The sequence below is a fragment of the Heterodontus francisci genome, chromosome 20 (genome assembly GCF_036365525.1).
Source record: "Heterodontus francisci isolate sHetFra1 chromosome 20, sHetFra1.hap1, whole genome shotgun sequence".
Lineage (NCBI taxonomy): Eukaryota > Metazoa > Chordata > Chondrichthyes > Heterodontiformes > Heterodontidae > Heterodontus > Heterodontus francisci.
This window is the reverse complement of record NC_090390.1, coordinates 61,715,654-61,731,200: the sequence shown is the minus strand read 5'-3', so window position 1 is coordinate 61,731,200 and position 15,547 is coordinate 61,715,654. Positions and strand designations below refer to the sequence as shown.

General features: G+C 39.8%; 1 protein-coding gene across 6 annotated transcripts in view; it reads right to left on the bottom strand.

Annotated features, from left to right (window-relative positions):
* Positions 1-15,547, bottom strand: part of vti1a (vesicle transport through interaction with t-SNAREs 1A) — a 428,909-nt gene that overhangs the window by 295,231 nt on the left and 118,131 nt on the right. For 4 of the 6 annotated variants that reach the window (XM_068052913.1, XM_068052915.1, XM_068052911.1 and 1 more), the window contains exons 4-5: positions 2,209-2,292; positions 205-225 (exon numbers count right to left, since the gene is read on the bottom strand). In XM_068052913.1, the coding sequence (XP_067909014.1) occupies positions 205-225; positions 2,209-2,292 (105 nt within the window). The remainder of the gene's footprint in view (positions 1-204; positions 226-2,208; positions 2,293-15,547) is intronic. The other 2 variants (XM_068052912.1, XM_068052917.1) reach the window with 1 other exon arrangement.

The following is a 15,547-nucleotide window of genomic DNA, read 5'->3' as shown; positions in this document are numbered from 1 at the left end:
AACAATCTATACTAATTAATCTAGCTCTTCAAATAGTGAGTATACTTGTTTTGGATAAATTATACTGATTACCTTACATAATATAAAAACAAAATGTAAAGAAACCCTGTATGGTTTGCAACATGGTTCTCAAAAAAATTAACAGTTGACAGAAACACCAAAATTTTCCAAACACAGATACCTAACAAACAAGGATGCACTCACCTCTTCACGCAATTTTATCAACTGTGAACGCACAGAAAGATGAAAAGGAAAGAAATGGCAGGGATGAAACATCTGTCATACAGTTGGGTAGAACATTAACTATGACAATTTATCTGTTTACATACTTAGTATTAAGAAATCATAGAAGAGCCTCTTTAAAGAGCCTAAAAAGCCTCACAAAAAAGAGAATTTTCAAAAATCACATTTTGAAAGAACAAAGATTAGTTCTTCCTTTGTCAACACAGACGGTTACAATCATTTCTCTCTTGTTTAGTACGCGAGAGATATGTTTGCCGCAATCTTCAAAGAGAGAACGAGGAGCTTCATAGCGATGATTTAAAGAGGTAAAGAGAGGGGAGAGCATTATTTCAAGGTACTGATGTACAGATCCCATTGTAATCATCTATTTAACAGCTGCAATTAAAGTCAAATCTTACCAGCAGCTACAGTGAAACCAAACATGTACATAAAAAATAGGGCTAACTGCACCAATTTGCAAAGAGGTATATGCATTTTAATTCTTTGAATGCAGAAGGTAAAAAGATTACTTTAAAAAAAAACTCAAGCACAGCACAAAACTCCAAAGGGGGAAGAGGAAGGAAACAAGAAAAGTACTTTATCTTGAGATATTTTGGCAAACTACCTTAGAGAAATACTAAGTTATTCACTTAGCGTAAAATAAAAACAAACACTATTCGATGGCATGATTGTCTTGCAATTTGCAAGACAGCGAAAATCTTTAAGTCGCCACCTCAAAATGACCAGACTGCTCAATGGGCTAGACTGCAAAACTAAGCAGAAGAGACGACCTCATCTCTGGTCATAACCATAAGTACTACGAAGCATGGCGCAGCTGTTTTATAATAGAATCCAAACAAAATGCGCTCTATCTTGTTTGTGCTGCCTGGCTGATTTTAAAGCTTCTCCATGGATTTGAGGATGGTTTTGTAATGGGCTTCAGGTTTTGTTTTGTACCATGCCGAGGTACGTATTAATTCATATTAACAAAAAAAGTATTCAACTAGACAAGACAACGGTATACTGGAAGCGCTATAGTCTGAAATTTTACGATTACATTTTGCATTTCCTTAATTATCATCATTAAGAATGGGGTACTGCCATTTCAGTTATGATAATCACAGGATTTTCAAACAAAGATTTTCAATATGGTATTCGATACGAGTGGTAATCTGTTCTTTGTAACCTGAAAAATCTGGTACGCGCTGGTTTGAACCGGCAGAATCTCTAGTGGCCAGACTGCTGCTGTGACTGAAATCGAAACTGCGCCGCAGTATGTGAAGACCACGTGATGCACGAAACTACAGAATTATGAAAAGCGATAACGCCAATTCCTTCTCTGCCCGCATACAGATAACAAATAAATGCTGAACTCTATTAAATGTCCTTTACACATTATCGCTAGGTGAACACACAATTTTCAGAACTTATAAAGGTCCACCATTCATTTTGTTATAAATCCATGCCATGCAACTAACAGATTTGTTGCTCATAATGATCTGCTCTGCCAGGGCTATATGAGATGATACTGACCTCTTTTAGATCTTCGGGAATTAAATTGACCGGCATCAACCCCTGCGCTAAAACTGCAGTATGGTGTATTTCTTGCACAGTAAGCCCCCATAGCATTATCGCTAGAGCTCACTACTTCACAGGTTCTTGCCATATTACTTGCATTAATAAAATAAACAAACTTATAAGCAAAGTTTGACATCTTGAAGATTTTGTTCTAAGCTGGAAATTTGTTCGTGAAATAAAAAAACTGTCAGATAATATTTGGAAGGTCTACATGTCTTCTCTATACTATGATTAAAACTTAAAACGTTTTAAAATCGGAGGTTTGTTGTGCTTAGCTTTACATTAAACAATGTATTTCCACTTGAGTTGCTGTTAATGCTGTTAGCGAGCAGCTTGAGAAGACATACTAGTCGCTGACCTTCATCACCCTCAAGCCACCCACAAGGGTATGCTGATTAGTGGCCCTACCTGGTTCTCGGAGGTATTCCCATCATCCCCTAGGAGCTCATTTCGAAGGTTTACCTCATCACTGTAGGCGATCCGTGACCTTTTCTGGAAACGAAAGGAAAAAGAGCAAAATTTGTGTTAGAAAGTAGGCTTACGAATTATTATAAGCATAGTCTTCCTATAGCAGCAGAGCCCCCTAATGGACCTGCTAGACAAAACTGATCCACTTTAGCAGCTTACCATTATGTATCAAAACTGTTTCTGTATAGACGCATTAGTAAGAGACAAAACACTAAGCCAGAATTTGGGATTAAACCCAGAATCATTTGAAAGGATTTGTTACATTCTATTGATGACCCCCCCAAACAACTTTTTTTGGGGGAAGCAGGGGACTAGGAGGCGGGAGATAAAAACATTAAGGGTTCATTTATTCAACTTAAAATCAGTTCACACAGATGACTAATTTTGAGAGAAAGTCATTTTATTCTTCTTGAAAGCTATTCAGGATTTCTAGTATTTACTTTTCAAAGTGCAGTGCTGGTTAATGAACGGATGCTTTTTTGCAAACATTAGAAGTTAATCAAGCCATCACCATTTTAACAGCAAACGGAAAGGGATTTATTTGTTCCAAATTTCATGAAAAACAACATTTTTCAACAAGACTAAGTTCAAAGCATGGTTAAAAAATAGAATTCAGTTGACCAAACTGAAATTCAGCCTTTACAAATACAACAAATTCACAAATGAATTATGTTAGTTATTCTAGTAACATTAGTTACTCAGAATATTTAAATGTATATTTTTTGAAGAATCAACACAAACAGCCAAACACAATTAGTCCATCTGCTTTTAATTCCTCATTATTCTCTGCCTTTTTTCCTATGGAAAATCAAAACAGAAAAATGATCAAAAGGCAGTGCATTAAAACAAAAAACATATTGCAGTCCAGAAAAGTTCCTGTATTAAATGGGTTAACTAATTACAATAATATCTAATATTTAAGAAGGAAAGCTATGAAAATATATGCAGTTACCAAACTTTACAAGGTTCCCAATAGAAAACAAATCAATTTATGTTGCTGAAAGCACAAGTTCAATGAAATAAAATGGCTAAATAGAACTCCTACATTCCAATATATAAAATAGTTGTAACTAATAACCATGACATCATAATTATCTTAGTCCTTCATAAAATTGGATATGAATAAAAATATTTTTGAATACATTAAACAGAGTAAACAACAGTTTTCATTTAAGCATGCTCCTCTTCTATTCTTGATGCTTCATCATCTCATCAACAGAATTGATGAGATGAAGCAGCATAGGCAGGCTACAGAATGAAAACAATTGAACACTCCAAGTCAGCTTCAAAATTATTACAGATTTCTGCAAGTAAGACCTGAAAATTCAGAAGTTATGAAAGTCTTCCTCACAACAACTGGATATCCAATCTCTTCAGTTATATAAACTGTTTAACCAACAAAACATAAAAAATAAATTTTTTTCAACTGATTTTCTTAAAAGCATACTATTAATAGCGAAGCACATTTTAATAATTCCCTTATTGTTATGTGAGAAGAGCAGGGAAGTGTTGTGCTCTATCAGAATCAAAAGGGCAGCAGCAGCTTGTGGTGAAAGTTGAGGCCTGACAGGGAAGAGCCTTGCAAGAAATTTGATGTGAACTATTTGAAACACAGTCGTGCTTCACATTTTTGTTTAAAACTCAGCAGCCACTTATTTTCTTTACCAACCTTCTTTCCATAAATATAAAAACTTCACAGATATAGTCAAGGGCATTTTAAAAAAGATAGGCTAACTCGCAGCCTATGGTGTCAATATAGAGAGAAGACTACAACAGCCTAGAGGTTGTAGTGCCAGCCTGGCCAAATTGGCATTCGTGGGATGAAATGCTAAACAAGGTTGAAACTTATTAAGACTTGTACGAAAAATTATTGGTTAGACACTGCTCATTTAAAATAGAACATTAACTACAATGTATGTATGAAAACCAGTGCCAAAAAAAAGCAGCTGATCAAAATGCCAGCAAATTTGAGGCCAATACCAACAGCCCCACCAGTTTCAGCCATTTGCAATTAACAGTAGTAGCTACAAACAGGAACAGAAGCTTACAACAATTTCATTTATTTAGCAAACATGCCCAATGAAGAAATGCATTGTTGGATGTATGATTCCTATTTGTTGAATTAATCTCTAGAACAGTTAGCAAAACTATTGCAAGTGTAAAACAATGAAGAATGCAGAAATTCAAGGATGGACAAACGTGACCTTGCTGGTGATGCCCACATATCATGAATGACTAAAATAAATTGAAAGTTGCAAAGTCTATTTAGTAAATAGTCCATTACTTTTTCAAAAATTCTGAATGTGAACTTAAATGAAATGCAATACTACACATGTAATTTTTTTCATCTTTGATCAGTCAGGAACAGATTTACCTGTAATCAACACAATGATGCAGCATGAATCAGTAATTCACTCATCTGTGGAAATGTTCAGAGTATTGTACCATAATCAATTAATGTAATAGGAATTCTCTTCCCCCTCATCAGCTGTCAGCATTGGCTTAGTGACAGCATTCTCACCTCTGATTCAGAAGGTTGTGGGTTCAAACCTCACTCCAGAGATTTGAGCCGTTAATCTGGGCTGACACTTTCCTGCAGAGTTGAGGGAGCCTTTTGGATGAGCTATTAAACCAAGGCCCCGTCTGCTCTCACACTTGGATGTAAAAGATTCCATGGCCAATATTTCTCTGTCCAGTAAACAAGACTAAAATCACTAAACAGATCATCTGGTCATTTATCCCACTGCTGTTTGCGGGACCTTGCTGTGTGCAAATTGGCTGTTGCATTTCCCTACATTATAACATTATAAATTCCTTAGGTGATCATACTTCAAAATTTCTTCTTTGGCTTTAAAGTACTTTGGGATGTCCTAAGATAGTGAAAGGCACTAGAAAGGCAAGTTCTATCTTTTTACTTTCTTCATCAAATATTTCAAGAGTTTTCACCAGGTTTTTTTAATCTCAGTAAAAACTGTATACGCTAAATGTGTCACTGAGCCAATGCTGACAGCTAATGAGGGGGAAAGAGAGTTCCATTACATTAATTGATTATGGTATAATATTAACATTTCCACAGATGAGTGAATTACTGATTCATGCTGCATCATTGTGTTGATTACAGGTAAATCTGTTTTTTACTGATCAAAGATTAAAAATATTACATGTGTAGTATTGCATTCTTTTAAGTTCACATTTAGAATTTTTAAAAAAGTAATGGACTATTTACTAAATTGTCTTTGCAACTTTCAATTTATTTTATTCATTCTAATTGTAGCAGCACGATCACTGCCACAGCTCATATCTGCTAATATCAGCCCAAAGCAGTGATCAAACCTGGGCCACCCTTAGTTTGAGTGGCTCAATACATCAAATGGTGATTTTACTATACAGATAGCTAGATAGTCCATTGCAGATTCATTTAAGACAGAAACTAAAAATTGAGATATGAATTTATTACAGCTTCAGTTACATACCAAGGCACCAAAAAGTCCAAATCAACAAGCAACATCACAAAGTGCCACTTTAAACAACAGCAGGTAAAAATACACCTTTAGAACACCAACATCACACCAAATTATACCTTTATAAAGCCCTGGTTAGGCCCCAACTGGAGTACTGCTTCCAGTTCTGGTCATCACACTTCAGGAAGAATGTGAGTGTCCTTGAGAGGGTGCAGAGGAGTTTACCAGAATGGTTCCAGGGCTGGAGGTTACAAGGTTAGGTTGCAAAAGTTGGGGTTATTCTCTTTAGAACAATTGATATTGAGGGGAGCTTTAATAGAAGTGTACAAGATTATGACAGACTTAGATAAGTTCGACAAGGGAAAACTGTTTCCGTTAACAAATGATACAAGGACGAGGGGACACAGATTGAAGGTTTTGGGCAACAGATACAAGGGGAATATGAGGAAGCACTTTTAAAAAAAAAATACAGCAGGTAGTAATGACCTGGAACTTGCCGCCCACAAGGGAGGTGGAAGTGGAGACAACCAAGCAGTGACTTCAAGAGGATGTTGGATAGCCACCTAAGAGAAATAGACTTGCAAGGTTACAGGGATTGATCCAGGGAGTGGGACTGACTATATAGCTCCGTGGAGAGCCGGCATGGACTTGATAGGCTGAATGGTCTGCTTCTGTGCCATAAATTACTCGATGACTCCTCCTGGGCACAGAAAAGGCCTTTGATGCCATTTACTCCCAAATTGTCAAAATATTGTTGGATGAATATAAACAAAATACTTCAAGCATTTGGCACCCACAAATAAGCTGCATGTACATCAATTGCCACTTGGACTGAATAAGAACAAAAGAACAGTACAGCACAGGAACAGGCCATTCGGCCCTCCAAGCCTGCGCCGATCTTGATGCCTGCCTAAACTAAAACCTTCTGCACTTCCGGGGACCGTATCCCTCTATTCCCATCCTATTCATATATTTGTCAAGATGCCTCTTAAACATCGCTATCGTACCTGCTTCCACCACCTCCCCCGGCAGCAAGTTCCAGGCACTCATCACCCGCTGTGTAAAGAACTTGCCTCGCACATCCCCTCTAAACTTTGTCCCTCTCACCTTAAACCTATGTCCCCTAGTAACTGACTCTTCCACCCTGGGAAAAAGCTTCTGACTATCCACTCTGTCCATGCCGATTATAACTTTGTAAACCTCTATCATGTCGCCCCTCCACCTCCGTCGTTCCAGTGAAAACAATCTGGGTTTATCCAATCTCTCTTATAGCTAATGCGCTGCAGACTAGGCAACATCCTGGTAAACCTCTTCTGTACCCTCTCCAAAGCCTCCACACGTCCTTCTGGTAGTGTGGCGACCAGAATTGCACGCAATATTCTAAGTGTGGCCTAACTAAAGTTCTGTACAACTGCAGCATGACTTGCCAATTTTTATAATCTATGCCCTGACTGATGAAGGCAAGCATGCCGTATGCCTTCTTGACTACCTTATCCACATGCGTTGCCACTTTCAGTGACCTGTGGACCTGTACGCCCAGATCTCTCTGCCTGTCAATACTCCTAAGGGTTCTGTCATTTACTGTATACTTCCCACCTGTATTAGACCTTCCAAAATGCATTACCTCACATTTGTCCGGATTAACCTCTATCTGCCATTTCTCCGCCCAAGTCTCCAACCGATCTATATCCTGCAGTATCCTCTGACAATCCTCATCACTATCCGCAACTCCACCAACCTTTGTGTCGTCCGCAAACTTACTAATCAGACCAGCTACATTTTCCTCCAAATCATTTACATATACTACAAACAGCAAAGGTCCCAGCACTGATCCCTGCGGAACACGACTAGTCACATCCCTCCATTCAGAAAATCACCCTTCCACTGCTACCCTCTGTCTTCTATGACTGAGCCAGTTCTGTATCCATCTTGCCAGCTCACCTCTGATCCCGTGTGACTTCACCTTTTGTCCCAGTCTGCCATGAGGGACCTCATCAAAGGCTTTACTGAAGTCCATATAGATAACATCCACTGCCCTTCCTTCATCAATCATCTTTGTCACTTCCTCAAAAAACTCAATCAAATTAGTGAGACACCGACCTCCCCTTCACAAAACCATGCTGCCTCTCGCTAATAAATTCGTTAGTTTCCAAATGGGAGTAAATCCTGTCCCGAAGAATCCTCTCTAATAATTTCCCTACCACTGACGTAAGGCTCACCGGCCTATAATTTCCTGGATTATCCTTGCTACCCTTCTTAAACAAAGGCGGCACAATGGCGCAGTGGCGCAGTGGTTAGCACCGCAGCCTCACAGCTCCAGCGACCCAGGTTCAATTCTGGGTACTGCCTGTGTGGAGTTTGCAAGTTCTCCCTGTGTCTGCATGGGTTTCCTCCGGGTGCTCCAGTTTCCTCCCACAGCCAAAAGACTTGCAGGTTGATAGGTAAATTGGCCATTATAAATTGCCCCTAGTATAGGTAGGTGGTAGGGGAATATAGGGACAGGTGAGGATGTGGTAGGAATATGGGATTAGTGTAGGATTAGTATAAATGGGTGGTTAATGGTCGGCACAGACTCGGTGGGTCGAAGGGCCTGTTTCAGTGCTGTATCTCTAAATCAAAATCAAAATCAAATCAAAGGCACAACATTGGCTATTCTCCTGTCCTCTGGGACCTCACCTGTAGCCAATGAGGATGCAAAGATCTCGGTCAAGGCCCCAGCAATTTCTTCCCTTGCCTCGCTCAGTATTCTGGGGTAGATCCCATCAGGCCCTGGGGACTTATCCACCTTAATGCTTTGCAAGACACCCAACACCACCTCCTTTTTGATAATGAGATGACTGAGACTATCTACACTCCCTTCCCTAGGCTCATCATCCACCAAGTCCTTCTCTTTGGTGAATACTGATGCAAAGTACTCATTTAGTACTTAACCCATTTCCTCTGGCTCCACACATAGATTCCCTTCTCTGTCCTTGAGTGGACCAACCCTTTCCCAAGTTACCCTCTTGCTCTTTATATACGGATAAAAAGCCTTGGGATTTTCCTCAATCCTGTTTGCCAATGACTTTTCATGACCCCTTTTAGCCCTCCTGACTCCTTGCTTAAGTTCCTTCCTACTGTCTTTATATTCCTCAAGGGATTCGTCTGTTCCTAGCCTTCCAGCCCTTATGAATGCTTCCTTTTTCTTTTTGACTAGGCTCACAATATCCCTCGTTATCCAAGGTTCCCGAAACTTGCCAAACTTATCCTTCTTCCTCACAGGAATATGCTGGTCCTGGATTCTAATCAATAAGAGGCTAGGATGTACACTCTTCTCATTTCTATTCATCTTCACCTTAAAGCCTTTGCCTCAGACAAATTTTGACTTGCAGACTTTATTTGCAGATCAAAAGGGTTGAAGGTCAGCAGGACAGAGCATCATATAGTCAATGCTTCAGTGTCCATGTAGAATTCAGAGATTGAGCCCAACATCATTAAAAATTATTAAACAATTCTCAAACATATTGGGCTGCCAAATCAATTGGCGGAAGCCCCAATGCACCAAACTGTTCAGTTGAGGTACTTTATTTTATCCAAATAACTCCAGCCACTAGCAAAGATAATTCTGAAGATACTATTCAAAAATCAAGTGAATTCTTGTCCATGTCTTTATGTAGACAGCTTGACTGTATTATAATAAATATGTAAGAATTCAACTATTCAAGTGCAGTTTTTTTTTTATCTCTCACATATATGCTTTCAAAGCTTAACATAATAGCTTATATGGATGGGATGAAGTTCAAAAATCATGCTATAGCAATGTCACTCGGTTTAGAAAATGATTATTCGGCCAATTAGCTAGAAAGGGTGAAGTAGCTTTGGACTAAACAGAAGAATACTGCCTATGACTTCATATAAAAGGAGATGAACCCTTTTCCCGATGAGCCCACTCTACATTTATCCACTTCCTTCAGAACTGATGTCCCCAGTGCTCACAACCTACAGTCATCCCGCCTTGCAACGGATGAATCATTCTTTTTATAATTTATATAAATGACTTAGATGAAGGGTCTGAAGGTATGGTTGCTAAATTTGCTGATGACACAAAGATAGGTAGGAAAGTAACTTATGAAGAGGACATAAAGAGGCTACAAAGGGATATAGATAGGTTAAATGAGTGGGCAAAGACCTGGGAAATGGAGTATAATGTGGGAAAGTGGGAAATTGTCCACTTTGGCAGGAAGAATAAAAAGAAGCATATTATCTAAATGGTGAGAAATTGCAGAGCTCTGAGGTGCAGAGGGATCTGGGTATCCGAGTGCATGAATCGCAAAAGGTTAGTATGCAGGTACAGCACATAATTTGGAAAGCTAATAGAATGTTATCGCTTATCGCGAGGGGAATTGAATACAAAAAGGAGGGAGGTTTCGGCTTCAGCTATACAGGGCATTGGTGATACCATATCTGGAGTACTGTGTACAGTACTGCTCTCCTTATTTAAGGAAGGATGTAAATGCGATGGAGGCAGCACAGAGACGGTTTCTTAGACTACTACCTGGAATGGAAGGCCTGTCTTACAAGGAAAGAATGGACAGGCTCTGCTTGTATCCACTGGAATCTAGATGAGTAAGAGGCGACTTGACTGAAACATACAAGATCCTGAGAGGTCTTGACAGGGTGGATGTGGAAAGGATGTTTCCCCTTGTGGGAGAATCTTGAACCAGGGGTCACTTTAAAAATAGGGGGTTGCCCATTTAAGACAGTGATGAAGATAATTTTTTCTCTCAGGATCGTGAGTCTTTGGAATTCTCTTCCTCAAAAGGCAGTGGAAGCAGAGTCTTTGAATATTTTCAAGGCAGAGGTAGATAGATTCTTGATAAGCAAGGGGGTGGAAGGTTATCGGGGGTAGGTGGAAATGTGGAGTAATCAGTTCAGCCGTGAACTTATTGAATGGCGGAGCAGGCTCGAGGGGCTGAGTGGCCTAATTCGCACGTTCTACTTTGATCTCCTCCACACCCTTTACTAGGGCTTTAAATTGTTTCGTTCATCATCCCGAACCTTTGTTGACTCCATCCTTACACTTCATCCATTAACATTTAGTTTCACTATTTCAGCTCAAATGAAACTTCCATATATTTTCCTAAAGCCTCCTCCAAGAATCTGTTTCTTATTTCATGAACACTTTTTTCACGTCAGCATTTCAAAACTAATTCTTTCCTCAAACCTCAAAACTGCGAAACCCCCCCCACCTTACTCCATCGTTAATCAAGCAGAACTTTGTGCTACTTACTTGACTGCTGAGAGGCAGAGTGCTTACTTCGGGAATTTGTTAAGTGTGGGAATTCAGTGCAGCGAGGGAAGAGATGTTGTTCTGGTCTTTTACAGAACAAGCAGTGATCCAAGAGAGGGAGCCAGAGACAGAGAGACCTGACACCTGAGAGCTGAAGCCCAGAGGCATTAATTAGGTGAGTAGATAGGTGATTGGTTGGTGAGTTTTAAGGTTCTTTCCCCCTTTCTAAACTGGGCAGTAGTTTAAACTGGCACTGAGGAGAAATAAGTATTGTATTGAATTTGTAGCTTAACTAGTTAAACTACTTAATATAACTACAAATTACTGGTGATATTTCTAAACTTGAAACCGAATTAGTTAAACAAAACACAAATAGAGATGGCAGGGCAAGTGATGTGTTGCAGCTGTAGCATGTGGGAGCTGGTGGACATCAGTGTGATCCACTGCAACCACATCTGCAGGAAGTGTCTGCAGTTTGAGGCACTTCAGCTCCGTGTTGATGAACTAGAGTCCACGATTCGGACACTGCGATGCATCTAGGAGGGGGAAAGTTACTTGGACATTTTAGTCCAGGAGGCAGTCACACCCCTGAGGCTAGGTACTTCAGATTTGGTCTGTTCTCAGGGACAGGAAGGTGTGACTACGAATGAGGCACTGTGGTGCAGGGGCCATTCAAGTGGAGAAGTAAAAAGGAACGTTGTAGTTGCAGTAGAAAAGAGGAGGAAGAGGAAGAAGAGAAAGATGATGACAGCATAGTCAGGGGGATAGATACTGTTCGCTGCAGCAGAGAGCTTGAGTACCGAAAGCTGCGTTGCCTGCCTGGTGCCCAGGTTAAGGACATCTCCTTGGGGCTGGAGAGGAACTTGGAGTTGGAGGGGAAGGATCCAGTTGTTGTGGTCCATGTGGGTACCAAGGACATCGCTAGGACTAAGAAAGAGGTTTGGCTGAGGAAGTATGAATAGCTAAGGCCTAAATTAAAAAGCAGAACCACAAAAGGCAATAATCTCTGTATTACTACCAGAGTCACGAGCAAATTGGCATAGGGTAAAGATTACAGAGTTGAATGCGTGGCTGAAAGATTGGTGTGGGAGAAATGGGTTTCGATACATGGGGCACTGGCACCAGTATGGGGAAAGAGGGAGCTGTACCATTGGAATGGCCTTCACCTGAACCACGTTGGGACCAGTGTCCTGGCGAATTGTATAACTAGCGCTGTAGAGAGGGCATTAAACTAAATAATGGGGGGAGAGGGTTCACGTGAGGGGAAACTTAGAAAATTAACAAGAAAGGACAAGGAAATAGTGCAGAGTAGTGATATGGGTAATGATAACCAAAGTGTGACAGGAAGGAACAGAGCATACAAACATAAGAGTACACCAGTAAATAAGATCAGAGTAGGGAAAAATGGTTAAAAAAACACAATTAAAGGCTCCTCATCTGAAAGCACAAAACATTCATAACAAGATGGATGAATTGATAGCAGAAATGGAAATAAATGGGCATGATATGATAGCCATTACAGAAATATGGTTACAAGATGACCAAGGATGGAAACTAAATATTCAAGGATATTTGACATTTAGGAAGGATAAGAAGAAAGGAAAAGGAGGTGGGATAGCTCTGTTAATAAAAATGAGATCAGTATAGTAGTGAGAAATGATCTTGACTCAGAATATTAAGGTATAAAATCAGTTTGGATGGGGATAAGAAATAGCAAAGGAAAGAAGTCACTGGTGGGAATACTTTATTGGCCCCCCCCCCCCTAACAGTAGCTACACCGTAGGCCAGACTATAAATCAAAAAATAATGGGGGCTTGTAGGAAAGGTACTGTAACAATCGTGGGAGATTTTAGTCTTCATATAGGTCGGACTAATCAAATTGGCAATAAAAACAAGAAATGCTGGAACCACTCAGCAGGTCTGGCAGCATCTGTGGAGAGAGAAGCAGAGTTAACGTTAACTCTGCTTCTCTTTCTACAGATGCTGCCAGACCTGCTGAGTGGTTCCAGCATTTCTTGTTTTTATTTCGGATTTCCAGCATCCGCAGTATTTTGCTTTTAATCAAACTGGCAAAGCTGGTCTGGAGGCTGAGTTCATAGAGTGTATTGGAGACAGTTTCTTAGAACAATATGTTCTGGAACCAACCTGGGAGCAGGCTATTTGCTACCTGGTAATGTATAATGAGATAGGATTATTAAATTATCTCATAGTAAACTCTAGGCAAGAGTGATCATAACATTCAGTTTGAGGGTGAGAAGTTTGGGTCTGAAATTAGTGTTAAACTTAAATTAAATAAAAGCAATTAAAAGGGTATGTAGCTAAAGTTGGCTAAAGTGGACTGGGAAAATAAGTTAAAAGGTACGACAATAAAGCAATGGTAGGCATTTAAGGAGATGTTTCATAACTCTCAACAAAGATATATTCCATTGAGAAAGAAAGACTCAGAGAAGGATGCACCATCCGTGTCTAACTAAGGAAGTTAAGGATGGTATCAAATTGGAAGAAAAGGATGGTAGCAAATTGGAAGAAAAGGATGGTAGCAAATTGGAAGAAAAGGCGTACAATGCTGCAAAGATTCATGGCCGGCCAGAAGATGATTGGGAAAATTTTAAAAACCAGCAGAGGATAACTCAAAAAAATAAAGAGGGAGAAATTCAGTATGAGAGTAAACCAGCAAGAAATATAAAAACAGACAGCAAAAGCTTCCACAAACATATAAAAAAAAAAGGTGAGTAGCTAAAGTAAGTGTTGGTCCCTTAGAGGATGAGACTGGAGAATTAATAATTGGAAACAAGGAAATGGCAGCGACTTTGAACAAGTATTTTGTATCTGTCGTTACAGTTAGAAGACACAAAAAGCATCACATGAATAGCAGAAAATCAACAGGCAAAATTGAGGGAGGAACTGAAAACAAATCACTATCACTAGAGAAAAAGTACTAGGAAAATTTATGGGACTAAATGCTGACAGGTCCCCTGGACCTCATGGCCTGCATCCTAGGGTGTTAAAAGAAGTAGCTGCAGAGATAGCGGATGCAATAGTTGTGATCTTCCAAAATTCCCTAGATTCTGGAAAGGTTCCAGTGGATCGGAAAACCACAAATGCAGCACCTTTATTCAAGAAAGGGACGGGGGGGTGGTTACAGAAAGCAGGAAACTATAGGCCAGTTAGCCTAACATCTGTCATTGAAAAAATGCTAGAATCCATTATTAGTAGTAGCAAGAGGTTTAGAAAATCATAATGCAATAGGACTGAGTCAACATAGTTTATAACAAATTTATTAGAGTTCTTTGAGGATATAACAAGCAGGCTGGGAAAAAAGGGGAACCAGTAGATGTAGCATATTTGGATTTCTAAAAGGCATTTGATAAGGTGCCATATAAAATGTTACTACACAAGATAAGAACTCATGGTGTTGGGGCTAATACATTAGCATGGATGGAGGATTGGCTAACTAACAGGAAACAGACAGTCGAGATAAATAGGGCAGTTTCAGGTTGGCAAACTGTAACTAGTGGGGTGCCACAGGGATCACTGCTGGAGCCTCAACTATTTACAATCCCTATTAATGACTTAGATGAAGGGACCGGGTGTAATGTAGTTAAATTTGTGAACGCTACCAAGATAGGTAGGAAAGCAAATTGACTCAAAGTCTCTGCAAAGGGATATAGATCAGTTAAGTGAGTAGGCAAAAATTTGACATATTTAATATAATGTAGAAAAATGTGAGGTTGTCCACTTTGGCAGGAAGAACAGAAATGCAGAATATTATTTACATGGAGAGAAACTGCAGAATGCTGCAATACAGAGGGATCTGGGTGCCCTTATGCATGAATCAAAAAGTGTTAGCATACAGGTACAGCAACTAATTCGGAAGACAAACAGAATGTTGGCATTTATTGCAAGGAGGATGGAGCATACAAATAGGGAAGTCTTGCTACAACTGTACAGAGCAATGGGGAGATAACACCTAGAGTACTGCATACAGTTTTGGTCTCCTTACTTAAAGGGATATACTTGTATTGGAAGCAGTTCAGAGAAGGTTCACTAGGCTGATTCCTAGGATGAAGGGGTTGTCTCATAAAAGGTTGAGCAGGTTGGGCCTATACTCATTGGAATTTAGAAGAATGAGAGCCAATTTTATTAAAACATAAACGATCTTGAGAGGACTCAGAGGATGTTTCCCCTCATGGGGGAATTGTAGAACTAGGAGGCACAGTTTCAATTTAAGGGGTCTCCCATTTAAGACAGAGATGAGGAGGAATTTCTTCTCTGAGGGTAATTAATCTTTGGAATTCTCTTCCCCAGACAGCTGGGTCATTGAATATATTCAAGGCTGCGTTAGAGAAATTTTTGATCTGCAAGAGAGTCAAGGATTATGGGGGGCAGACAGGAAATTGGAGTTAAGACCACAACCAGATTAACCACGATCTTATTGAATGGCCTACTCCTGCTCTTATTTCTTATGCTCTCAGGAAGATCAATATGACCAATGAAAAACATACAAGAAAAAGAACTGGGTAAAATTACTGGGTAGGTGTTAGCATGC